The sequence below is a fragment of the Orbicella franksi genome, chromosome 8, assembly GCF_964199315.1.
Source record: "Orbicella franksi chromosome 8, jaOrbFran1.1, whole genome shotgun sequence".
In the NCBI taxonomy this organism is placed as follows: domain Eukaryota; kingdom Metazoa; phylum Cnidaria; class Anthozoa; order Scleractinia; family Merulinidae; genus Orbicella; species Orbicella franksi.
The window spans coordinates 12,860,267-12,886,685 of NC_138152.1; the positions used below are offsets into that span (position 1 = coordinate 12,860,267).

At 40.1% G+C, this 26,419-nt stretch overlaps 1 protein-coding gene across 2 annotated transcripts in view; it reads left to right on the forward strand.

Moving 5' to 3' along the window:
• Positions 1-25,564, forward strand: part of LOC145495343 (uncharacterized) — a 50,346-nt gene extending 24,782 nt beyond the window's left edge. The window contains exons 3-9 of one of the 2 annotated variants that reach the window (XM_081474945.1): positions 1,645-1,704; positions 2,448-4,331; positions 5,389-5,443; positions 5,991-6,200; positions 11,057-15,600; positions 19,648-19,689; positions 23,321-25,564. In XM_081474945.1, the coding sequence (XP_081331071.1) occupies positions 6,042-6,200; positions 11,057-15,600; positions 19,648-19,660 (4,716 nt within the window). In that variant the 5' untranslated portion in view covers positions 1,645-1,704; positions 2,448-4,331; positions 5,389-5,443; positions 5,991-6,041 and the 3' untranslated portion in view covers positions 19,661-19,689; positions 23,321-25,564. Of the gene's footprint in view, positions 1-1,644; positions 1,705-2,447; positions 4,332-4,403; positions 5,333-5,388; positions 5,444-5,990; positions 6,201-11,056; positions 15,601-19,647; positions 19,690-23,320 lie in introns of those variants that run through there. The other variant, XM_081474946.1, reaches the window with a different exon arrangement.
• The last annotated feature ends 855 nt before the right edge of the window (positions 25,565-26,419 follow it).

Consider the following 26,419-nt stretch of genomic DNA (forward strand, 5'->3'; position numbering starts at 1 on the left):
ACTTAGTTGTAAAGCTACCATTGTTCTCTGGTGATATGTCTCTGGTCCGAAGGTGATGGTTGTCTCCATAGTCATTTTAAATGAAGCGAAGCATAAAGTGTTTTAAGTCCGTGGTTTTCATTGTGAGACAAACACGGGTCCTTGCATATTTTCCCTTTGCTACTTCTTCGAAATGTCGATGAAGGATTCAAAGTTTCGATTACCCTTTTGGCTGAATCTTCATTCCCTGCGCGTAAAAACTCATGTAATTCCTTCAACTGATTGGTATCTGCCAACTTTTTCGCAGCAAATGAAAAGCACATGGTGTTGAAGTGCACCTGCGATCCCAGTTTCGGAAGAAGCCTCTGAAACAATATGGCGTGCCGTAAACGCAGTATTGACGTGTCGAAATACATTCAATTTTTTCGATTATCTTCAAATATTCAGACATTGTTTTACTGGGGACGGAAAGGTGCTAGCTACCATATCTGATTGATTTCCTAATATAAAGATTTAAAAACAAAAGTTGTGTCGTGGTTTTCTTTAGTTATCAGACAAAACGCGAGTTGCCAGCTGGTGACCAGTTCTGAAAATTTAGTCGCCAGTGCTCAATTTTTGGTAGCATTGGCGACCAGTGAGTCACAATTTCGAGCCCTGTGTAATGTCATAATTATTAATCTTATGTCGCTGAAGCTTGACACGCTCGTGTTTCCCTTTTAACCTAATTTAATGCATTAAGACCAGCTCATTCCAACAAGCCCTTCTAAAAAGATTTTTTAAAAAAAACATTACAAAGAAGTAAAAATACAAATTTGATAAATTCCGGTAAATTGACCCCATCACTAAAGCAAAATAGCTATGGTCCCATAAGGACCTCTGATTGTTATTCTAACCTTTTTTTAATTAGTGCTTTTAATTACAAATTAAACTGTTTACAGTACTGTTTTTGGACCTTATTTTCCCTCAATTTTAAAGTAATATGCCAGTACATTGTGCCAAGACAACACAATGTTTATGTACAGGTAGTGACATTTACTTAATATTATAATAATTTTAAAATCAAGATTGAATGTTAGCCCATTGACTCCCGGAGCTTTTTGCTAATTTGGACCAACTTAGCTGCAGTCTACTCACAAAGGCATTTTGACAGGATGCCTTTCTTTTCTCGAGCATGGCCTTATATGACATTTTTGCTTGGGCATGCACTTAAGCCTTTGGTTTCTTCTTTTTAACTTTTTTTCGTCTTTCCTTTTTCTCCTTTCTCATCTTTTTGTTTCAGTGATTGATCTTCTACTGGGCTTGCCTCCAGTTCAAAAAATTCTGAGAAAGTACCATTGAGACTGGTAATTTTTACCATGGAGTAGCCACGTGTAGTCAGAGGAAATTTTGTTCTGAGTTTTTCACTCAAATTTCTGAGCATTTTCATGCATATTTCAGGCTCCATTGAGCCGATCACTCTAATCTGGGTATCATTGGAAAGATCTTTTCCTCCTGCAGAACTTGAGTACAGATGATGCCAATTTTGGTCAAAGGTGATGACGTCAGAAGTGGAACAAAGGCCAATGCTTGTCACGGCATTTTGGGCGGCACAGGAGTCAATGAGTTAATGTTATTAAAGTTTATTGAATCTGCTTATCATCAGTGTTGTTATGGTTTCATGCAAAGGTCCAAGGTGTTAAACTACATGTAGGATGCAAGTTAATGTTTACTTTTAACATCATTCAGGTACGTTGATGTGAAGTTTATATGAAATAATTCATATAATTATGAACTGTGGTTGTAGATGAAAGTGAAGAATGATCATCGCAGTAAATTTTCCAATTTAAGCAATTGGAAAGAAGAAGCCTGAAAAAATCAGGGCCTCAACGGGATTCGAACCTGTGACCTCCGCGATACCGGTGCGATGCAAGCCGAAAACTGGAGCTCCTTGGCCGGGTTATTTAAAGCCTAATTAAGTTAACACAGGATAAGCAAGAAATTTGATTTGACTTTTTGCACAGTTTTGGGTTTTTGGGAGGTTTGCTTTTTCTATTGTTTGGTCTTCTGTTTTGAGTCTGAATAATCTCAAACTCCACCCAAAAGCCAGTGCATCGCACCGGTATCGTGGAGGTCACAGGTTCGAATCCTGTTGAAGCCCTGATTTTTTTCAGGCTTCTTCTTTCCAATTGCTTAAATTGGAAAATTTACTGCGATGATCATTCTTCCCTTTCATCTACAATCGCAGTTCAAATATGAATTATTTCATATAAACTTCACATCATTTCACTCCTCACAGGAAGATATGAACTCAATTAATTGACCTCGCTTCCAATGTGTGGCTTCATAGCTCAGCTGGTAGAGCATCGCACCGGTATCACGGAGGTCACGGGTTCGAATCCCTTTGAAGCCCTGATTTTTTTCAGGCTTCTTCTTTCCAATTGCTTAAATTGGAAAATTTACTGCAATAATCATTCTTCACTTTCATTCAGGTACATTGTAAGTTAATTGTTAGTGAAACAGGCTACTGGCTGGCTCTGTGTTTCAAAGATTACTGTTAGCTCCTGCTTTTTTTTTTTTTTTTTTTTTTTTTTTTTTTTTTCCAAATAAAATCAAGGTTTCTTTTCAATTATTATTTTATATTTGAAAAATAACTGCTATGAGTAATGACTACATGTACATTATTGTTTTTAAGTAACTTTTGTGATAATGATGATTGGGTAACATACCAAAGAATGTTAGATTACCAATGCTGGAAATTATAGTGGGGCTCTGGACGGTCGCCCAAAAGGCCACCAAGCGGAGCACCAAGGTTGACTAGTATCACATGACCATATGGCGTGCTCACGTTTAGAGCTCACTGAGGTCATGTGTTTTTTAAAGTTGACCACTGACCAAGTGCTGCCTTTTGATAGGATTGCAGGCTCATGTCAGGTTAATTTGTTGTAATCAGGCTAATGATCAGGGCCAGGTTGTTCGGAAGCCGGTTAAGGCTAACCCAGGATTAAAAGTTAACTGTTCTTGCATGCAAATGTTTTTCACTGCTTTCGGGTCATGGGCTGTGGGTGTACTTTGAGTTTATTCAAACTCAAAACAGATGGCCAAACAAAAGAGAAAAGCAAACCTCACAAAAACTCAACAACCGTACAAAAGTCAAATCAAAATTCTTACTTATCTTGTTTTAGCTTAATAAGGCTTTAAATAACCCGGCCAAAGAGCTCCGCTTTTAGGCTTGGCTAAATCTATAAATGAAGTTTTATTATATAGCAGCTAGAACATGTGCCCTTTCAAATCTCTGTTTTGACTGGGTTAATCCAGAGGAAAGGTAAAAAGATCTTGGCACCTGATGGATGACAAGAGTTTTTGTTCCCAGTCTCCTGCCCTGATTTCTGTGTTTGTTTAGCTATCACCTCGTATCCAATGCAGGCACTTGGAATAATATTGTCAATTATAGTTATTAAATAATACTTGCTTGGGCTACCTTTATGATACAATTCAATGCCAGGTACATGCGTATGAGGCCAATTTGGTCGAGTCCTGTATTTTGGTGAGACACGGCCCAAATAGATACCCTTGGTGAGACCAAACAAGCCTGATGTGCTGTTGAAGTTTTTTTTGTTACTGATTAAAAGTAAGGCAAAATTGTAGTGTACAGTTGGACCCTGCTACTTTGAACTTGGTTATTTCAAAATCCCCATTAATTCGAACTCAAAATAAACCATTTCACAATCCCCTTGGATTTTTAATTTGCCCTCTAGTCATTTACTGTCGGCTGTTTCAAACTCCTGCAATTTTAAACTATTTTTTGTTTCCCCTGAGAGTTTGAAATAGTGGGGTTGAAATCACTGTACTTTGGTATTAACTGTACCCAAACTTGGCCAAATAGTCGGCTGTGTCACAGGCCAGTGTGAATTATTAGGATAACGCTTCTGATTGGCATATGGTAATACAACATACTTATGTATGCACACCCATGAATAGATGTACTAGTAGAGTACAGAAAATGCATTTCCTCATGACCTGTAGCAGTCCCGTAGGCTACCTTGTGAGTAAGTTTTAGGGATAGATCCAAGATGTCCAGGGATTTAGAACTTGAAAGACTTATGAATATTTGTGCTTGAAAAATTTCGATGTCCCTGGGGTAAAATGTACCTTGGGGGCTACTCTTGGGGACTTTTAATGCCCATGTAGGTGCTCAGTGTATGTTTTATAACAAAGACTCAAAAGTTTATAATTATAATACTACCACTCCAGGGTAATCTGATTGAGTGTGAACACTCTAAAATGTGTTCATATTTTGAATCTTCAGCATCTCTAGTGAGTCAAACTGCATTCACAGATTTTGGAAGACTTTCAAGCTTCTTAATATACTTTAGGTAAGTTTTTGTTAACAAGACTAGTTTTTAGCCAGTGTTTAAATTAGGAAACAAACTTGTGTTACTTACCACTGGCAATTTCTCCCTGAGTGTTAAATATTAGCAGTTGGGACTGGCTATATACATATTTGGGGTGAATTTACCCTGGGGTACAGTAATGTACACTACCTACTGATCATTGTATCCACATAATTCTATCAAGGCCTTAAAGGAGGAGCTGACTCCAAAAACCTTACTCTTTTTGTCTTCACCTACAGCAAGGAAACATTCAGCTTTTCCACTCACCTAAGTTTCAGCCTGTGAAGTGCCCCTATCCTGGAGAAATTTGTCTCGAAAGAAGCGACTTCAGAGGCCGCCATTTGAAACTGTCTTGGCAGCCAGGCCATGTTTTTGTGACGTCATTCCGTCCGACTCAAAATTGCCAGGAAGGCGAAAAACCTGCAACTGACTTGGCATTCTTCACAAAGTCAGCAAAATCTATTTTTTTTTCTAAGCGATCATCCTCTTCACTATCTTCAACGCCATCATTTCAGAGTTTGGAGCATGTTTGGCTCAAAATAATATGGCTCAAGAGCAGCCATAACTCAGAGTGGTAGTTAAAAGGCTCTTCGAAAGCCATTTGGACAAAATCTCTCGGACGGAATGACGTCACAAAAACGCAGCCTGGCTGCTGAGTACTGTTCAAAATAGAGGCAACGATGTTGAAATTTTTGGCTTCTTTGGAGACGAATTTCTTAAGGAAAACCTGCACTTTAGAGGCTGAAACTTTGGTGAATGGTTAAACTTAGTGCAAGGTTTTTATTAACGTTGACAAAAAATATACGTTTTTTTGAGTGACCTTCTCCTTTAAAGTTTATCACACTGAGATGATTTGCAACTTGGTTGGGTAACTAAGGGTCACACTCTAAAATGTTTATCTGGATTACTTTTAGAACCTGACCGACAAGTTAAACTGCCTTTGCATATCTTTGGAATCAAAGTTTCTAATGACATCAAAGTAGGTTTCAACAAGAGTTCAACTTATAAGTATAAATGAATATGTCATCTTCGATTTCAGCAGGTGCAGAGAGGGACAGTAAAGTATCCTTAGTCGGCTTTCTTGAGGGAAAATGGTAAGGTGTCTGGAATTATGGAATTGTGTTATCTCAGTGCAACAAAAAAAAAGCATGAACCAACCAAAACTAAAGTCAAGACTGTGTGCTGTGTGTTGCCTGGTAACAAGCTGTACAGGAGATTGTATTATGTACGTCACACAGTTAACAATCTAGAAAGAGATTCTGAGGGAGTAAAATGAACTATATTTGAATGAACAGTTTAATTTAAATTTGTCCAGGTCTCTAAACCTGTTGTGTTAAAATCGAGTGCTAACCTGACGTGACAGCTTTCAGAGAGCTAAGAAGTGCGCCCGAGATTTTGAGATTGGTTATTTGAATATGTAAGAATAGTAAATTCCTTGGGTAATAATTACATTGATGTGACTTCAATGAGTTATGTGAGACATGAAAATCAATCATAAAGCACATTTGCTTTTTGTAAATATATAATAAATTGTTATTTACTTCTTGGTGATGGTATTTACGTGTACCAATGAGAGGCTTACGTTGAAACAATGATACCAAAACGAAAATAAAAACGCTTTTTTCCATATCCTTTACACAGGTACAGTAAAGGAACCTCGTTTAAGCTTCACTACAGTGTGTCTGGATAAACATGGCTTCTGCTGCACCTTCACCCCTGACCAGCTCTGTAGAGAAGACAAATGGAGCCAAGCTGAGCAGACTTCTTATTGATGGTGGAACAACGGTTTTAAGGAATGTCTTTGATAGATATCACCCTCCTGCAAACCTGGCTGCTGGTCTTAATGCAAACATCACGAGCCAGAGCTAACCGGAAGCTCAAAAATTCGCCAGGTCTGGTTGCTATGGGGTGATGTCATTTATCTGTTAGGTTGCTGTCATCGCAAGACTTTTGCGGTTCTATTGTGGTTAGCGATAATTGCTTTTAGTGAGAGTAATTGTGTACAAAATCAACCAGGTTATTTTCAGATATGATCTGGCCACATAATTGAAATTTATAATAAATTTTCATAACGCGGGAATATTGCGCGGTCATATATATATATATATAAAAAAAAGACTTCGACTTCGAATGAACCCGTCATCGGTCGTTAAAAACGGACAGAAAACGAGATGTGCCTCTGAGTTAGAAGATATGGTGTCTCTCTGACGCATTTGTGCGAAATTGAGCCAGTTTCCAATCGAATTTGCCTTGAGGAGTTAAAGAAGGCGCGTGGGTTTTCTTTTCACGGGAAGAGAAACAAAGGAGCTGCCCTGACTATACATTTGGATTGGTTTTCGCTTAAACCATAAAACAGTTGTTGAAAACCAAACGAAACCGCCAGCCACGATTGATTTATACATGAATTCATTCCCCCAAGAACGACGGAGAGAACCAGAAAGTGTTTTCAGCTTGCGCTGCCCGTGACCAACCTCCAAGAGCATCGAATCAAGACAACAGCTTCAAAACTCAACAAGTCAAACGCACCAAGTTAAGTCATCCGATTAATATTCTATTTATATCATCACTTACACCCATTGTCATGCTTTTAGATTGTATGGGGACTAGATAGCTACTAAAATGTTAAATCACTATTTTCATTCGTGGGTTAGACCCTAGACTGAAGTCCATGGTACACCAGTTTTCTGAAAGACGAATCCAGATATATAGTAAAATCCCCATGTAGCCACATATTATAAATCCGCCCTGGTTTTCCCACGCAAACGTCCTCGCAGTATTTCTACGTTACCGAGTGCTACAGGATATTTTACAAAAACCACATTATTTTTCAGTAATGCGTGACACTATAGGAAACAAAAACAACAACAAAATCGTCATTTTTCCCTCGCTCGTTCATATCATACGAACATGTGACATATCCTTTCTGGTTCATCCAGGCTGAAGTCCATGCAATACAGTTGCTGAGTACTTCGGGATATGTAACAAAATCGTCATAGTTATTTTTCCGTCGTGCATGACATTATAGGAACATGTTACATATCCTTTTCTGGTTCACCCAGGCTGAAGTCCATGCAATACAGTTGCTGAGTACTTCGGGATGTGTAACAAAATCGCCATAGTTATTTTTCCGTCGTGCGTGACATTATGGGAAAATGTTACATATCCTTTTCTGGTTCACCCAGGCTGAAGTCCATGCAATACAGTTGCTGAGTGCTTCGGGATATGTAACAAAATCGTGATAGTTATTTTTCCCTCGTACATGACATTATAGGAAAATGTTACATATCCTTTTCTGGTTCACCCAGGTTGAAGTCCATGCAATACCGTTGCTGAGCGCTTCGGGATATGTAACAAAATTGTCATAGTGATTTTTCCGTTGTGCGTGACATTATAGGAACATGTTACATATCCTTTCTGGTTCATCCAGGCTGAAGTCCATGCAATACAGTTGCTGAGTGCTTCGGGATATGTAACAAAATCCCCATAGTTATTTTTCCGTCGTGCGTGACATTATAGGAACATGTTACATATCCTTTTCTGGTTCACCCAGGCTGAAGTCCATGCAATACATTTGCTGAGTGCTTCGGGATATGTAACAAAATCGTGATATTGATGTTTCCGTCGTACGTGACATTATAGGAATCTGTTACTTATCCTTTTCTGGTTCACCCAGGCTGAAGTCCATGCAATACAGTTGTTGAATACTTCGGGATATGTAACAAAATCGCCACAGTTATTTTTCCGTTGTGCGTGACATCATAGGAACATGTTACATATCCTTTCTGGTTCATCCAGGCTGAAGTCCATGCAATACAGTTGCTGAGTGCTTCGGGATATGTAACAAAACCGTCGTAGCTATTTTTTCCGTCGTGCGTGACATTATAGGAACATGTTACATATCCTTTCTGGTTCATCCAGGCTGAAGTCCATGCAATACAGTTGCTGAGTGCTTGGGGATATGTAACAAAACCGTCGTAGTTATTTTTTCCGTCGTGCGTGACATTATAGGAACATGTTACATATCCTTTCTGGTTCATCCAGGCTGAAGTCCATGCAATACAGTTGCTGAGTGCTTGGGGATATGTAACAAAACCGTCGTAGTTATTTTTTCCGTCGTGCGTGACATTATAGGAACATGTTACATATCCTTTCTGGTTCATCCAGGCTGAAGTCCATGCAATACAGTTGCTGAGCGCTTCGGGATATGTAACAAAATCGCCATAGTTATTTTTCCGTCGTGCGTGACATTATAGGAACATGTTACATATCCTTTCTGGTTCATCCAAGCTGAAGTCCATGCAATACAGTTGCTGAGTGCTTCGGGATATGTAACAAAATCGCCACAGTTATTTTTCCGTTGTGCGTGACATCATAGGAACATGTTACATATCCTTTCTGGTTCATCCAGGCTGAAGTCCATGCAATACAGTTGCTGAGTGCTTGGGGATATGTAACAAAACCGTCGTAGTTATTTTTTCCGTCGTGCGTGACATTATAGGAACATGTTACATATCCTTTCTGGTTCATCCAGGCTGAAGTCCATGCAATACAGTTGCTGAGTGCTTCGGGATATGTAACAAAATCGCCATAGTTATTTTTCCGTCGTGCGTGACATTATAGGAACATGTTACATATCCTTTCTGGTTCATCCAGGCTGAAGTCCATGCAATACAGTTGCTGAGTGCTTCGGGATATGTAACAAAATCGCCACAGTTATTTTTCCGTTGTGCGTGACATCATAGGAACATGTTACATATCCTTTCTGGTTCATCCAGGCTGAAGTCCATGCAATACAGTTGCTGAGTGCTTCGGGATATGTAACAAAACCGTCGTAGTTATTTTTTCCGTCGTGCGTGACATTATAGGAACATGTTACATATCCTTTCTGGTTCATCCAGGCTGAAGTCCATGCAATACAGTTGCTGAGTGCTTCGGGATATGTAACAAAATCGCCATAGTTATTTTTCCGTCGTGCGTGACATTATAGGAACATGTTACATATCCTTTCTGGTTCATCCAGGCTGAAGTCCATGCAATACAGTTGCTGAGTGCTTCGGGATATGTAACAAAATCGCCACAGTTATTTTTCCGTTGTGCGTGACATCATAGGAACATGTTACATATCCTTTCTGGTTCATCCAGGCTGAAGTCCATGCAATACAGTTGCTGAGTGCTTCGGGATATGTAACAAAACCGTCGTAGTTATTTTTTTCGTCGTGCGTGACATTATAGGAACATGTTACATATCCTTTCTGGTTCATCCAAGCTGAAGTCCATGCAATACAGTTGCTGAGTGCTTCGGGATATGTAACAAAATCGCCACAGTTATTTTTCCGTTGTGCGTGACATCATAGGAACATGTTACATATCCTTTCTGGTTCATCCAGGCTGAAGTCCATGCAATACAGTTGCTGAGTGCTTGGGGATATGTAACAAAACCGTCGTAGTTATTTTTTCCGTCGTGCGTGACATTATAGGAACATGTTACATATCCTTTCTGGTTCATCCAGGCTGAAGTCCATGCAATACAGTTGCTGAGTGCTTCGGGATATGTAACAAAATCGCCATAGTTATTTTTCCGTCGTGCGTGACATTATAGGAACAGGTTACATATCCTTTCTGGTTCATCCAGGCTGAAGTCCATGCAGTACAGTTGCTGAGTGCTTCGGGATATGTAACAAAATCGTCATAGTTATTTTTTCCGTCGTGCGTGACATTATAGGAACATGTTACATATCCTTTCTGGTTCATCCAAGCTGAAGTCCATGCAGTACAGCTGCTGAGTGCTTCGGGATATGTAACAAAATCGTGATATTGATGTTTCCGTCGTACGTGACATTATAGGAATCTGTTACTTATCCTTTTCTGGTTCATCCAGGCTGAAGTCCATGCAGTACAGTTGCTGAGTGCTTCGGGATATGTAACAAAATCGTGATAGTGATTTTTCCGTCGTGCTGTTTCCAGAATCGCTCGGCATTTCTCGTAAAGAATTACATCATGTACTCGAGATTTCTATCGCTCTTGAGAGCTTTGACATAATTTTTGAGATGATTTCCTGACTGCCCATAACATTAACTGATTGTCAAAGTGTCGGTGCACATGATCTTCGAATTCGAATACTAGAAAATTCAGATTATTTTTGGAATCGCTAAGCAACAAACATGTATACAGAGAATACCCTAAACAGGTTTCAATCAGGCTTTCCGCGGAAAATCTGGGCTGCTGGGCATAGTCACTTCGCTTACTGAATAACAGTGATAACTGAGATTAGCGAAACGTTTCATTCATCTATACGTGCTCCGTAGCTTTACGAGAGTAAGAAATGTATCAAAAAGTCTAAGTTTTAAACTGGCGTTTGCGCCCCAACCTAGAAAACACATTGTTTCAACGTTATTTTTTTCTCTTAATCCAAATTCTTCACGTCAGTCGCGCGATTTCCCGAATCGCCGACTATTAAAATGTTTTGTATCTTTCTGACATGGTGGAATTGTCTTACAGTAAATATAATTTCACACTTTAGGATTATGACACATTCGTGCAAAACTTGTCGCGTTTTGTGGAACATAAACGATCACCGACAGGGATATCATTACACTGGAATGTTGTAAGCCACTGGATATCCCGTGGAGATGTAGGACTAAAAGTTCTACATCTCCACGGGATCCCAGGTCTGTTTTTTGGTTGCTAAGAACGTCTGGCTCGTTATGTATCACACTCTGAACACTCTTAAAAGGAGAGGAGATTTACATAAACCTCAGTGGGATCTACTGTTCCCAGCTGGTGGAGCTACACCAGACTCCAAAACATTTGATATTACTCTTCTATTCCTTCTTCTGACCAAGATTTGTAAACTATCCCCTCCCCTCTCCGGGTGGCACAAACCACCACCTTCAAGTGACACCTCTCTTGAGGCTAATCGTACTCGTGTTAAGCTGTATCGTAATAAGCTGTATGGTCACGTGACGTCCACGGGCGTTCAAACAGCTGTGTTTAACGTCAAATGGCAGGAAATAAAAGCTGTTCTTGTTGCTCTTGGGTTGAATCCGGCTGAGGTGGTTAGATTACAGTCAGCGCCTTGCGGGGAAGATTATATCAGCGCTGTGATCGAGTGGGTTAAAAGTGACGAGGAGATCAAGTCAGAGCTGGGAGAACTACGTAAGAGCCAACATGAAGCACGCCAGATGCAAGAGGAAGACCATGAAACTCTTCAAGAAGCACACAAGGTTGTTAAGGAGGTTTTGGAAACCCAACAAGAAGCATATCGAATGCAGCACAAAGATCATAGCACTCTTCAGGACACACAGCAGGCAGTTGAAGATGTTCGGGAAATCAACCAAGACACAAACCAGGTGGTTAAGGAAGTTTTGAAAACTCAACAAGAGGTACATTTGAAGCAACAAGAAACTACTGAAAAACTACGCCAGACCCAACTAGAAGACCGTGATACACTTCAAGAATTACATCAGACCCAGAGCAAAACACAACAAATTGTCGAAGGTGTAGTGAAGACCCAAGAAGAGAATTTCGAAACTTTGCAAGTTGTTAAGCAAGCTGTTGACAGCTTGAAAGAGGGAAGAGATGCAGGAGTAGAAGACCAAGTCCTACAGAATCTTGCCAAGTCAGAGTTCAAAGGAGATATTGAGCATCTTGTAGGACGATATCAAGAAGGCACTCGTGAGTGGGTGTTTAACGAAGTTGAAAACTGGTTAGACAACAGGAATTCTCAAAACCGGGTAATGGTGATCAGTTCAAATGCAGGCATGGGGAAGTCGGTCATCTCTGCTGTTATGTGCAAAAGAATGCAAGAAGCTGGCAGACTGTCAGGAAGTCAGTTTTGTCAGCATAACAATGCTCGTTACCGAAATCCCCAACTGATGCTTCAGTCCTTGGCCTCTCACTTGTGCGATGCCTTACCAGAGTACAAACAAGCACTTAGGAAACAGCTGTCAAGGAATCTGGGTAAAGATCTCAACAACATAGGTGTGGAAGAACTGTTTGCACTGCTTTTCAAAGAGCCTCTAAACACTGTAGCTGACCCTGGAAGAAACATGCTCATGGTGATAGATGGCTTGGACGAAAGCGATTACCAAGGACGCAATGAGCTACTTGATGTTCTTGCAAACCACCTGTGCAAGCTTCCATGTTGGATTCGATTCCTTTGTACGACCCGGCCAGAGAGGAACATTTCAGAAGCATTAAAACATTTGAAGCCATTTCAACTGGAATCAAATGATGATAAGAATGTGGAAGACATCAAGCGTTTCATCGAAGACAGGACACAACATCTAATTAAACCAGAAAAGAGTAGTGCCATTGTGGAAAAGCTTGTCGAAAAATCTGAAGGCCTCATGCTGTACACCTATTTTCTTGTTTCATTTATTGAAGAGAATGAATCAGTTCTGGACGAGGGAAATCTTGATGATAGCTTGCCATTAGCAATTTCTTCAGTATACCATTATTATTTCAAACGACTAGAGAACGAACTTAAGAAGGAACTAGGCGTCAAGGAAGAGAATTTTCTGAACCTTCTTTCTGCTGTTATCGCCTCCAGGGAGCCCTTGCCAACTGACTTTGTTTCTAAACTATTGGTACCCAATGCCAGCTCACCACTTGCAAGGCGGAAAGTACTCAAAGCTATCAGCAGTGTGGCCTCACTTTTTCCTATTCGTGATGGCTGTCTCCACGTTGTTCACAAGTCGGTTAAAGACTGGTTGACAGACGCATCTTGTTATGGAGAGCATGACTTCACCGTGGACGAGAAAGAAGACCACCGTATACTTGCAAGCCTCTGTGTCGATGAACTTGATCATCTGAAGGAGAAAGGTGCACGTGACGCACAGTTTAGCGACACAGAGAGGTATGCGCTAGATCATGGTGTACGTCACATGTTACAGTTAGACAAGAATAAGAGATCACGGAGCCTGGAGGAATGTGTACGAACATACGTGACGGACTTGCAGGTTTTGTATGCAAAGATCTGTGTAAACATTTCAACAGCAGCTGAAGACATTTTATGGCTTCAAAGTCAGGAACCCTCTCATGCTCTGTCTGCAGAGAGTGAAGATTTACTGAAAACCGTACTGTTTGTGTTTAGAAAGCATTACAAGACATTTATGGATCATCCTTGGGTATTTTTCCAAACCCTGCTGAATGAGGGAGGAACAGTGCTTTCCAAAGAGGTATTAAAAGTTTTGGAGGAGAAGTATCCTGAAATAGCGTACATGGAGTACGTGCACAAGGACGCTCAGGAGAAGGCACCTCAAGCTCAATTTTCATGTTCATCTCAAGTAATTAGTTTTGATGTTTCGCCCCAGTTAGACTACATGGTGTGTGAATGTAAAGATGAACTTCTTAACCTGTGGTCACTGCCTACCGGCAAGCTCGTATGGAAACGTCCTGTCAAGGTAAAGAAACCTTGTTCTCATGAGAAAGAAGGATACAGGAAATGTCCATCTTCACCCATCTTGCTGTGCTACCGCTCAGTTGTTTTTCATCCTGCTAAGAAAGTTGTCTTGCCAGGAAGACTAAGTCATGCTTATGCTATGGGCGGAGAGCTGACACCACTTTTTCCCCAAAGTACCTGTACTTTCACGGTTTGCTCAATTTCAAATTCAGGAGACAAGACTGCGATGCTGTCAAATTGCCTCGATGATGCTAGATGCCTTGTCCTATGGAGTCTAGAGGATGGTTTAGAGATAACCCGTACTACTAGAGGTGAAGACGTTTTATCATTTGCTTGTTCTCGAGATGGAAAGATGCTTGCGATTTCCCATTCTACGGGCTCAATTTGTTTGGTAGATGTAACTAGAGGTTTTAGAACACTAGCACAAGTGACGACCCCTAGAGTGTGTGGAATGATCAAGTTCTCCCCTGACCGTCAGTTCCTTTTCTGTTCGCATGGAACACTGTCTGGTAATGTCGACCGCTGTGTGTTTCAGCTTAATGTCACGAGGTGTAGCAGTGGCACCTTTTCGTTAGATGTTTTAGGTGAAAACGTTTCGTATAAGCCATTGGAATATGAATCACGTAGTGAGACTGGATTTTTGGCAGGAGATCCTCTTTCGTGTATTTTTGAGAGACCGTCCTTGAGGCCTATTGGTTTAGGGTCAGGATGTGACTATGTTCTTGTAGAGGGGGCATTTATGTTTGTGTTAAGCAAACAGAGTGTGTTGAAATGTTTTCCCGGAAGTGATGGCATTGTAATGTTCAGTCCTGTTGAGCTAAGAAGCTTCACCAATTCATTTCACCACGATTATAAATTTATCGCTAAAGATATTGCGTTTTCTTTAAATGGCCAGCTCGTTTATGTGTCTGCCAAGGAACGGGCTGTAAGTAGAATTGTCTTCGATTCTTCAAAACAAGAGTTCGTTGATATGGGTAAACAAGAACTAACAATTATGGCTTGGGACGTTTTAAGTGGGGACCTCAAGGCAGAGAGGAGCATTGAGTGTGGAAAGTGCAGTCGTCTTGTGCCTGTAAAAACTGGGGTTTTGTTGACAACCAGAAACACTTTCCCTGAACTGTGGAATTTTGAGTTGTCTGAATGCATTCGCAGTTGGCCAAATGTACGTTACATCAGAGAGATGATGCCCATATCAGAGGAACGGGTAGCGTGTGTGCTGAAAGGAACTGAAGTGAACGTCCTGGATACAGCAAGCACAGACGTGGCAACAATCCCATTTTTCCATGAAGGATTTGAGTCAACAATTCTGAGGTTGGACAGAGAAGCTATAGCATGTAACAGCAGATGTCAGCTGTTGTCCACTGACCGCCATTCAGTTCAGTTGTCTGATAGTAGAGGCCGTATACTGTGGAGAAGGCCTTGGTCTGATTCTCTGTTATGTTCCTATAGTCTACCTGGAATGTTCTCGCCTACGGAAGAATTAGTTGTTATCTCGGTCAAAACTCCTGAGGATGACCAAAGTGTATACCTCCTCGATGCATCGTCAGGAAAGACATGCGTTTCTTTGTGTCGAGGTACTTACTTCTTTGACTGTAAGTTTGTCAGTGACGACGAGTGTGTTATTGACTCCCAAGACAGCTCACGTGCTATCCATATTCGACTGTTTAACATTAAGTCTGGCGACCTACTTAGTGTTATTGCTAGACAGATGAAAACATCCTGTTTAGCAGTTTGCCCTCTTAAACGTCTCCTCGCATTTGACGTAGTTGCAGACGGCGACTCAAAACGCATTTTCAAACTTCTCCACGTGAAGCTCCCACGTGATAAAGGCAACAGCAATAGCAAAAGGTGAGCTGTAGATGGACTAAGTTTGACAATTAACTGATGAAATAAATAAGTCGAAATATAGACGATATATGCAGTGTTGGAAGTTAGCGCTCGTCCGCTCGCCAATGCAAGTGTGAAAAGCGGCGGGTGAGTACAAGTCATCCATCACTCGCCTGTTTGGCGAGTACGAGTTTTTAATTTTTGGGAAATTTTTTAAGCTTAAATATTGATAACACTCCTTTTTTTTCCATTTTGGCAAGAATATCTCTGAATGAGAACTTAGCGGTGCTTTTTTTAACTTGGAAAATATTCATATTTTCCAAGTTGTAGTGGTGGGACGATTTCACTCCATCACTCCTTCACTCCATCATTCCTTCACTCCTTCACTCCTTCACTCCTTCACTCCTTCACTCCTTCACTCCTTCACTCCTTCACTCCTTCACTCCTTCACTCCTTCACTCCTTCACTCCTTCACTCCTTCACTCCTTCACTCCTTCACTCCTTCACTCCTTCACTCCTTCACTCCTTCACTCCTTCACTCCTTCACTCCTTCACTCCTTCACTCCTTCACTCCTTCACTCCTTCACTCCTTCACTCCTTCACTCCTTCACTTCCTGTTAGACATTTGGAACCCCGGGAAGGAACTTCCATATGAAAAGGTCAGGGATGCTCGTCGGAAAATTTGAATTTAACTCCTAAAGGAGACTAATATGGGAGTTGCTCGAGCTTCATTAGACCCCTAAAAGATACCACTTAAAACGGAACAGGTTCGATTACTAGCCACTGTTCAGGAAAGGATTCCGCGCGCACTTGTAGGCCCGACTTGCGTACTCGATCGAGAGATCAGCGGAAATCAAATGATAGCGTTTCTTTTATTATTAGTTTTTCGAGTGCACCCTGAATGATACTTTGACAGCTAAGAATGGTAACGTTTCGTCATCAACACCCTAAGTGAGACCAGAATCCTTGATTTGTACCCGAGACGACGAACATTCCCCGACCTTTTGATATAGGATTCCCCCCCACCCGAGACGCGCTGTCCATGGCCGTTTTACAGTCGCTTGCACCGTGTCAAGTTAGTTAAGGCTGGTTTCCATATGATCGCAGACGATCGCGGATCGCAGATCGCAAAAAATTCTGGGATCGTCTGCGATCATATGGAAACACACTTCTGCGATCGTGATCGCGGAAGAATGAACCATGTTCTATCTTCTGCGATCGTCTGCGATCGTCTGCGATCAATTGCGATCAGTTGCGATCGTGCGATCATATGGAAACCAAAATTCTGCGATCTGCGATCGAAACGTATCCCATAATATTTTGAATTCCGACCCATGATTCAACGCTTCTTTGCAACAAAGCAACCGCTTATTTGTTGTAAACATGGCTGGCGCTGAACAACGTAACTTTAGTAACGAGAAATTTATGGAGGAAGTTGCGCGATATCAGTGCGTTTACCACCCTAACAGTAAAGATTTCAAGGACAAAAACAAAAAGGCTAACTACTGGGAAAAAATCGGAGAGAAATTTAATTTATCGGCGGCTGAGGCGGAGGTCAAATTCCGCAACATGAGAACTACGTAAGGTCGTTATCTGAAGCGATTGAAAACGCTACCTTCTGGATCGGCGAGATGCAGTGCCATAGGAATTTCAAAATAGGTTGACTAAAAGAAGAAATAAATTTGCTGGCAGCAAAGTTCCTCCTCGGCGTCCGCCATATTGTTTGCGACGATTTTCCCGCCACCACAACGCGCGTGTAATCTTGACAGTTCCGCTGTCCGAAATGTATGCAACAGTCGGCTCTGCGATCGCTTGCGATCGTCTGCGATTATATGGAAACAACTCTCTTTGCGATCGTCTGCGATCTGCGATTTGCGATCCGCGATCGTCTGCGATCGTCTGCAATTGTCTGCGATCATATGGAAACCAGCCTTTATTCTTTGAATTTCTGACGCAAGCACTCAAAGTCTTACCGCAGAAATGATCTACATTGAATAGATTTTCACACGAACGTCTTTATATATAGAAGCTGATAAAATAAATAGCTTATTTCCCGAAGGTGTCCGCTTATACAAGTTTAACCGTACTCGATTGCCGAAAACTGAAAAGATATCGAAAATCACAAAATTGATGAGCTGTATGCATTTTCGAATTATGATTCAAGCCGTAAGTAAAAGTTTTGGACGATCGACAGACAAGAGAATTGAGAAGAATTCGAAGGACGCGTTTCGCTATTATTTGTACAGTATTGTAAATAAATACTTTAAAGATGAATACGGACATCGCGAAATGATTTCAACAAAATAGTTGATAAATAGAAAAAAAAGACATTACACAAGACTGAGAGTTCAGCAGTCACTAATATCGCCTTGGAAAGGGAAGAAAAAAGAGAAGAGAAGTTATTACAACACGGGGTATTCGAATTTGGTCACCCATCCAAGCAGTAACACCGCCGAACAGGGCTTAACGTTGTTAAGCGGACGGGACGCGGTGCTGCCGTTGTGGTATTATGACTCTACGTTGAATAATTTTTCTTTTATTTTTAAGACCTCTCAAAAGGTAACAAAGAAAGAAAAAAATCACTGATATCTGCTGGGAATATAAAGAATGAAAAAAAAAATAGTAATGAAAATAAGACTCCGATTATACTTGTCTTGCGGATCGGACAAGAAGCCGTACTTTCTTTATAATTGTCTCGGAGGAGGATCACCAATAACTTCATGAATATTTTCAACGGTGTTACAGCGCCTCGTGTATTCTCTTAACGTTGCGTTTTGCCAGTGGGATTTTATAACTTTAACTTAACCTACGGATTAAAGCCTCAAGTGAATGGCATCAAAATTGTCACTGTTTACAGACGATCCGTTTTCCAAGTTGAGTGGCTCAGAGCCACTTTGATTTTTTACCTTCTTTTGTCTGCCGAGATGCCCAAATAATTTGCCAATAATACGGAACATAGTGTTTCAAAACTACGGCTTCCTCCAGTGATTTTACATAACGGTTACACGTGTACGAAGTGAAACTGCTGGTGTCTAGTTGAGCCGACAGTATTTAGTGGAGATGACACTCGAGAGGAACATGGATGTTTGTTCGCTAAGAAACGAATCTCAGCAAGATTTATCTTGAAATAGAAACTACTTCGAAGTGCCTTCGTTGTAGTTATCTTTGAATCGTAAGTCTTTTAGTATAATTTTGTATTGAAGGGAAAAAACGTCAGTCTTCCACGTGCCGACAAGATGTCTTGATTCTAGGGATACAGTATACGCGAATTTGGTCACGTTAGTGCCGGCTGGTCCTGTTTTTTAGGTAAAACTATGGAAATCACTAATGTGGAAAATTTCCAAGGCGTGTCAAAAGTTGATGATAAAAACGAGGCTAAAGCAGTAAAATCGGTCGCAATCCCAAGGAGGCGCTCGTAAATGGACCACAACAAGAAAGTTCAACACGAAATGACACTGCAGCTGGGCCTTCGTGATTACAGGATACCGAAAAACGTATGATTCGTGAATCATTGCGGAGATTTTTAGGGGGAAGGGAGACATCATTCTGGGCGAGTGAAAAATACTCCGGGCGAGTGGATTTTGAGAGTCACTCGCTCTAATGGCGAGTGCTGTCAAATTTTAGTTTCCAACACTGTATATGTCCCTTAAAGATATTGTTAGTCACAAGTGCTTCATAATTACTTAAGGAAACGTGCGAATCGTCACCCTTCATATATGGCACTATGAAATTTTCTTTTTTTCCGTTCCTTTTCCTCTTTTTACCCTATTTTGTAGTAATAAATCTCAATAAATCGATTAATAAATGCTTCCTACATTTTGATGCCAAAAAGGCAAAACAGTAACATTAGCCTTTTTATGCATTTTATAGAAAAGTTAAGTACATGTAGTTATGAAGATCTGTTTATTGTGGAGAGTAGTGAAACACGAGAAAGGGCTCTTTGTCTGTATTGTGCTTCTGGAATACTAATCATATTAAAACGGATCAAAGCGCAGCTTCACTGAGAGCCCTTATCTTGGGATAAGTAAACGGAACGCCAAGAAATTGCTTTTTATTGTTTCCTTCCAGCATTACCAAGTAACTGTAGATCAAAGACAGCTGGAAAACGAGGTAAGCTGTTAGGCAACATACAGTGTAGTTCGGGATATCTTAAGTTAGAAAATGATGCAAATATATTTGACACTCTATAACATTGCGCCAAAGCAAAAATATCGTAGACTATTCTAGCCTCGAACATGCAATCATGGCGCCCTAGAATCCTGGAGTATTAAGGGCGCACGCGAGATGTGATGAACATCTGAAGTGCTGAAGAGTATTCAAAGATGGACGCATTGTTACAGAACTTCTCGCTTGCGATAGAGAGAAACTCAGTACGGTGCTGTTTCGACAATCTTAGACTGTATACTTTCGATAAATTGACTTTATTCTTCCCACCGACGCTGCATATTCTGCGATCTAACAACTTCAACGATTCAACAATTCTAACAAAGTCAAGATTACACTTTGCGTTTATTACCTACGGAAATCCACACCCAGACACGTGAGTCCGGTGTTGTGTTGAGAAAGTTACATCATGTTTCAGTTCGTACATTACAACACGTCGTGGGCACTAACTTCCCGTTTTGTGAGCATACGTGACAATTTCAGAGATAATCTTTGCATTAATTCTACATGCGGTTTTACCTTTAATTGCATGATTAGATAACAAGGTTCGGCTTACTTAGTTGCGGACAGCGTTTGCTGTAGCAAATTTCCTTTAACACTATCGAAACAATGGCTTATTATGGGTAACTACCGAAAGCCACTAACATATAACGTAACAAGATAATGAATGAACAAACATTTCCAGACGCGCATGAAATATTAAGGTAATTCCCCTGAAATAAAACTGCCAATAGATAATAGTTCAAACTTTGTCCACTGAATATTTGTCATACGAGAACTTCAATTACAAAATAAAAAAGGGGGTGCCCATGCTCGTTAAGGAGCAGTGAGGCATTAAAAATGTCCCATTTTAGCATTATTTAATGCTTATTACAGAACGCATTCCAAGTTATAGTAAACTCTTTGTTAGCCAAGACTCATGAAAACACCCTCAAACTACAGTCAATACTTGTGTCGGACACAAATAAACTTTCTAAGTTTGATTTTAACAGACAGCTGAATCCTTGTTAAAATATTGGAACCAAATTGCTTGACACGGCTATCAAACTGCAAAATAGAAAAGACTACAGTGCAGCTGCTATTTTCCTTATTTATTCAATTTTCAACAATAGAAATCAGATCAGTCTTTTCTCACGCAAAGCTAATGATTAGTTGATTAAAATGACTGAAAAAAAATTTGGGGTGCCCGAGCTCGTTGGTGAGCTATAACCATTTTTCAATTGACAGACCTCAATATCAAGGCAAATCCGCCATGTTTTCAATGTGCGCGTGCACGAACGCGCGCTACTGACGCCATAAATTATGCGCAGTAAGGATGCGCAATGCAAATGTGAGGAATGACCTTAAGAACTTTGGCGCTAATTGTTTCTGTGCATCCTTACTGCGCACGCAAATTCACACGCCGCGTAATGCATGAGCGCGGGCGCGAAGTAATAAAATGAACAATGATAGGGCAGATGGCCATTGCGATAGCTTTGCCTGGATTTAACGATCTTGGACGTTCGGTGACCCCTATTTTTCTTTTAATGGATCATTTTCTCTACCGATGTTCTACATTTAAGGAAAAAATGAAGAAAATCTATTGACAAGAAGTTTGAATTTTTTGCAAAATGCACCATCGAATTCCGTTACTTTTAGCTGTTCGTTAATCTGTACGACGGTTTCAAATATCTTGATCTTCAAAGGCTAAGTTTTGTGAAAACGTCGGTAACATTTGGAATTATTTAGGCAACAGACCCACTTCTACAAAATATGACTAAGATCGTTTGCTTCCGTTCACTCACCTTCGATATTTTTAACTATAAACCCCTTTAGACCATGCTGAATTACGTGCGCCAATTTTTCAAAATCAGAGTAGTTTTCCACACGCTTTATCTCTGAAACGAAGTCGGTGACCCCGAATTTCTTTTGCATTTCTGAGACAAGTAACTCATTATCTGACTGCAGTAAGAATTGTAAAAAATCTATCGACTGGAAACTTTTCGCGCGAACGTCCTTAAGTCGAATGCGAACTCTTGAATCCTTGAGTATTCCGTAGAGTTTTCTTGAGTAATGGTCACGTATTGGAGTTGAATTCAGAAAAACAGGCTGGATTTGAATAGGACATTCCAGATGTACAGAAATGTCTTGTGGTCTCGTGTTGCCATGTACACGATACTTTTAAAGTTTGATTGAGAGTTTTAACCAGTAACTGATGCTTTTTGCTGGCCGTTCTTTGTGAATAGGCGAGAGTATGACCTGCGGGAACTGTTATTGCCCCCGCAAGTTTTGGCCCAGAAGGCCAAAACCCCAGGAGGCACCCTAGAAGCCCCCGCGTATAGGGAGGAAACTTTCGCCGTAGCAGGAAAAATTGCCGAAAAGTACGCAAAGGATTCCCGAAAGTTCGTTGGGGGTCGAATAAACACCGCGATAGAGTAAATTCGCTTCGAAATGGCGGAGATTCTGATATAGAATAAATTGAAAACGATTTCAAAGGTCCTGAAGATGGTTTTTGGGATAAAAACAACTCAGAAGGTATCGTAAGTAATTCTGAAGTACCAGTAAATCTCGATATTCGAGGCGAATGTCCCTTGCCCTCTGTTCAGTTGTGACTAAAATACCCTTCCGATCGCCAGTTCTACCTTTGGCATGTCGTTTATTCGATCGCTTATTTGTATTGAGCAATCTTACGGCGTAGAGCTCATGTCACGGCTGGGTGACTTGGCAGGAATCCAAACGTAAATGTAAATGTTTTGCAGCGAGTTCGTTGAGGACAAAGAACTTGACTCTAATTTGCATTTATAGAGGTAACAGTAACGCGATATTTCTGTTAATAACCTGAGTATCAGGCCTTTCTTAGCAAAAGAGTAGGGGCAGGGGGGGGGGGTGGAATTGTAGAAAAAGGCCTTTCCTTTGACAGGTGCTTCTTCCTCCTACCCCGCGAGTAAGAAAAGCCTGACACTCAGGCTATTCTGTTAATGTCTCAGAAAAGAATCGTGACAGCAAGGCCAGATGACTTGCTCCACTGTTGTTCTGCTTTAGAGATACGTTTGCTCGTATAACAAGAAAAATGGTTTGTTTCATCATCAAATTCAAACAGCAGAGTGGTTTGACATAATATTTTGTAACCGGCCGATCATAAAAGCTTTACATAAAATGGTGATTAGTGCGCACTGCCCTCGTAGTTGGACAAATATTGATGGGATAGATTTTTTGATGTAATATATCAAACAGGAAAGACCGCGTTTGACTACATTTTCAAACACCGAGAAGAGAGTTGAAAATACGACGCGCAGCGGAGTATTTTTGACGAAATTCGAGATGTTTGGAATTGTGGGGCCAAACACTGTCCTGAGTGTTTGATATATCTTCTCTTCTCAATCGGAACTAAAACTAAGGAGAAAACGGTGACATAAAATCGTCAAAATCTATGCTAATTAAGACCAGGTATCCAAACACCGTCACGGTCATGATTCCTTTGTTTAGACGTGATGAATTATTAATCAGTTTGAGAATAGCCTTTTCCCCCTCATTTGTTAGTTTTATACGATTTGCATGGTCACCTCGAGCAATTTATTGATGTACGTATCTTTTGCAGATGTGTTCTTGTCTTAGGATGAATGATGATGATGATGGTGACGACCATGATAACCTTGATCCCGATGCTTGGCCCGGCTTGACTTTCTTTGAGCCTTCAGGCAGTCTACGATGGTTATTCCGGTGATGATGTTAATCCCCGTGCTTGGCTTCGCTTTCTTGATCTTGCAGACAGTCTGCGATGCTAGCTACGACGTCGTGTAACAAGGAAGCGCGCGCGAATTTCCTTCTTCTCGTTCTACTGACAAGCACGGCAGCATGGAGTGCATCTTCCTTAGTCCAAGCAAAGCGCGCCGTGTCCTGGAGGTTGTCTTGACATTGTCCTTCACAGGAGAATTTTTCCACGTGATTTTTTTAATCAACCAAGTTAGCTTCAATAGTAATATTAAAAGATATCGAGATTAATTGGAAGCCTAACAAATGGACTTCATTTTGCCGTGCGTCTGTTTAGTTCTAAATGCACAGATGTCGTAGAAACATGGTCAGAACAAAACAGTTGACTGTCAGACAAAAAAATGTAAAGTGGATAGATATAGCAAAGACAAGGTTGCGTACTAACAGGGGCTGAGTACAACGTCTACAAGCGCGAAACTTACAAAAACCTGTCTTGATCTTATTGTGAGGACATTAGCACGAGTACCGGAAGTTGAAATCAAGTTGTGCCCAGTCTATTCCGCGCGTTCTCGCGTGTTCGTTTGATTCAACTGAACGGACCAAGGATAAAATGGAATCTACTTGTGTTATAATAATAATAATAATAATAATAATAACAATAAAAATAACAATAACAATAGCAATAGCAATAACAATAACAATAACAATAACAATAACAATAACAACAACAACAACAATAACAACAACAACAACAATAATAATAATAATAATAATAATAATAATAATGAATATTTATACAGGATAGCCCTTCATTGCAAGAGTACAGGAACAGCTAATGTTCCAGAAAATGTTATTTTATGAAACAAGAAACAAGTTGTTAATAATTTTTGAAACAAATTTGTAGAGAGTTAAAGCACGACACAATAAACTTCAGAATAAGTGCAAGAACTTGAAAACGTTAGGAACACAATGAAAATGTATTCAAAAAAATCAGTCTAAAGTTCTTCTACGAAGAATTATGTCCGCTGCCATTTAGTGAATTTTCACTTCATACTATTCAAGAAATTTTAATTTTATAATCAAGTGGTAATATTTGATCGCTAGGTAGAATTGTTTATTTTCGGCAATGAATATTTTAGATTAATTAGGGTCTAGGGATTCTTTGTAAATATTAGTTAAGGCCTTATTCATTACAGAGTATACATGTAACTTGAACCTAATCATAAGCTTGGACAGGTTTTGCACAGATTCACAACAATGTTTGCATTATTTTAGTGTGTGACTGGAGAAGACGCCTCAAAATCAGACTAGAATTTTAACAGATTTCATAAAGCGTGTAAGAACTAATGTAATATAGATGTTCAAATTAGGAGTTTAGAGCTCAAGCCTCTAACTTTTTACAAAGAAGAATAATTGATTTTGTGTATCACATCATTGTAGAAGAGTTTTTTGCTCAGTACTATACAAGATTTTATGAAAATAGTCATGTAAGGTTAGCGTATATGAAAAGACTATCAGTGTCGCGCTTTTATAATACCACATTCGATATTGTGCAAAGAAACGTTTTTTAAAGGAAAATACAGGAACGCGTGAACCGTCGTGGTTAATAAAGTATTTGGCCAGTGCTGAGTAATTTGCCTATTAAAAAAGTAGCGCTAGCATATAGATTTAGATTGCTTTTTTTTGTGAAAAACTGTGAAAGAATGCTGAGGATCTGTCACGGTGGATTCTTTGAGTTTAAAATGAGTGCTTGTTTTTCTTGTAATCTATCACGGTATTGTAAGATATGTAACTTTTTGATGATGAAGTCTGTTTTGTAGTTTTATTGTGCAAGTGACGAGAACACTTTAAAATGAAAGACGATGAAGTCTAAGTCAACTTAATTGTCTCAGGGAGACTTTTGTTGTGATCCAGGCAAACTAAACATAATGTTGGTTGTCAGTTCACCGTTGTCTAACTTTACTTGGTGTGCCTGTGGTATGAAAGTCAAATGTCGATGATTGACACTGAGGTAATTTAATTTGCAAGAGTGATTACTCAAATGTTCATTGTTAAGAAGACGTGTGACGAAATAAAATAAGTTATCAGCTGCTAGATCTTACTGATATTCTTCTAATTCCTCCCAACCGTAACATTAATGTGTGGATTACAATCAATAAGAATTGCTTTATTGATCTTGGCAGTGAAAGGTTTGAGGCGCGAATTCAATAGTGTTCAGATTGTTCATGACCGCCGGGTTCTCTGGCAATAAAAGAATAACAACCTGGAACATTTCTTTGTCCCGTGCTCGTGAGCACTAAATTCACCCACATGTATCTTTTAGAAACCTGAGTTTTTTAAAGGAAGGTTATTACTGCTCAGAATCAACAAATAAGTGACACTGAAGCTACATGTGACTGTTTTGACCATGCCCAGAAAAGCTTGGTGAGCTCTGCGAGAATGACCCATCAAAACGCGCACTCTTAAAGAGACCTCCGCTCACCCGAAGTAATAGCTATCTAGTAGAGGCTGCGTTATTCTTTGCAGAAAATTATTAAATGTTACACAAGAACGAGACCTCAAGATTATGCAGCTTCTCGTAAATTGTTATGCCTCCCTCCCCTCCCCCTTATTTTTTGAATCATTCCGATTGGTACCAATTTGGGTGTCACTGAGGCTTTGAGAAATATCAAGAGAGTGCCAAGATGGTAGAATGATTAAATTCACGGGAACATGAAAGAAATTTTATAAAGGGACTTTACATGGTCTAAATTCAAATCTTTGCCCATTCAAGACCTCTGGTGGGTTATTATTGAAAATTACTTATTTTGTTTTCTCGATTTTTTGACACTGGAGAAAGAAGGCAAGTCCTCCTACATAAACTAATGGGAAATTCTTTCTTTTATAGTAAAATTATAGATCATAGAACCAATAAAAATATTGCTCATGACAACTGTTTAGAAATTACGTTCAATTTTGTTTGGAATACAATGGGTATCTGTGTGCA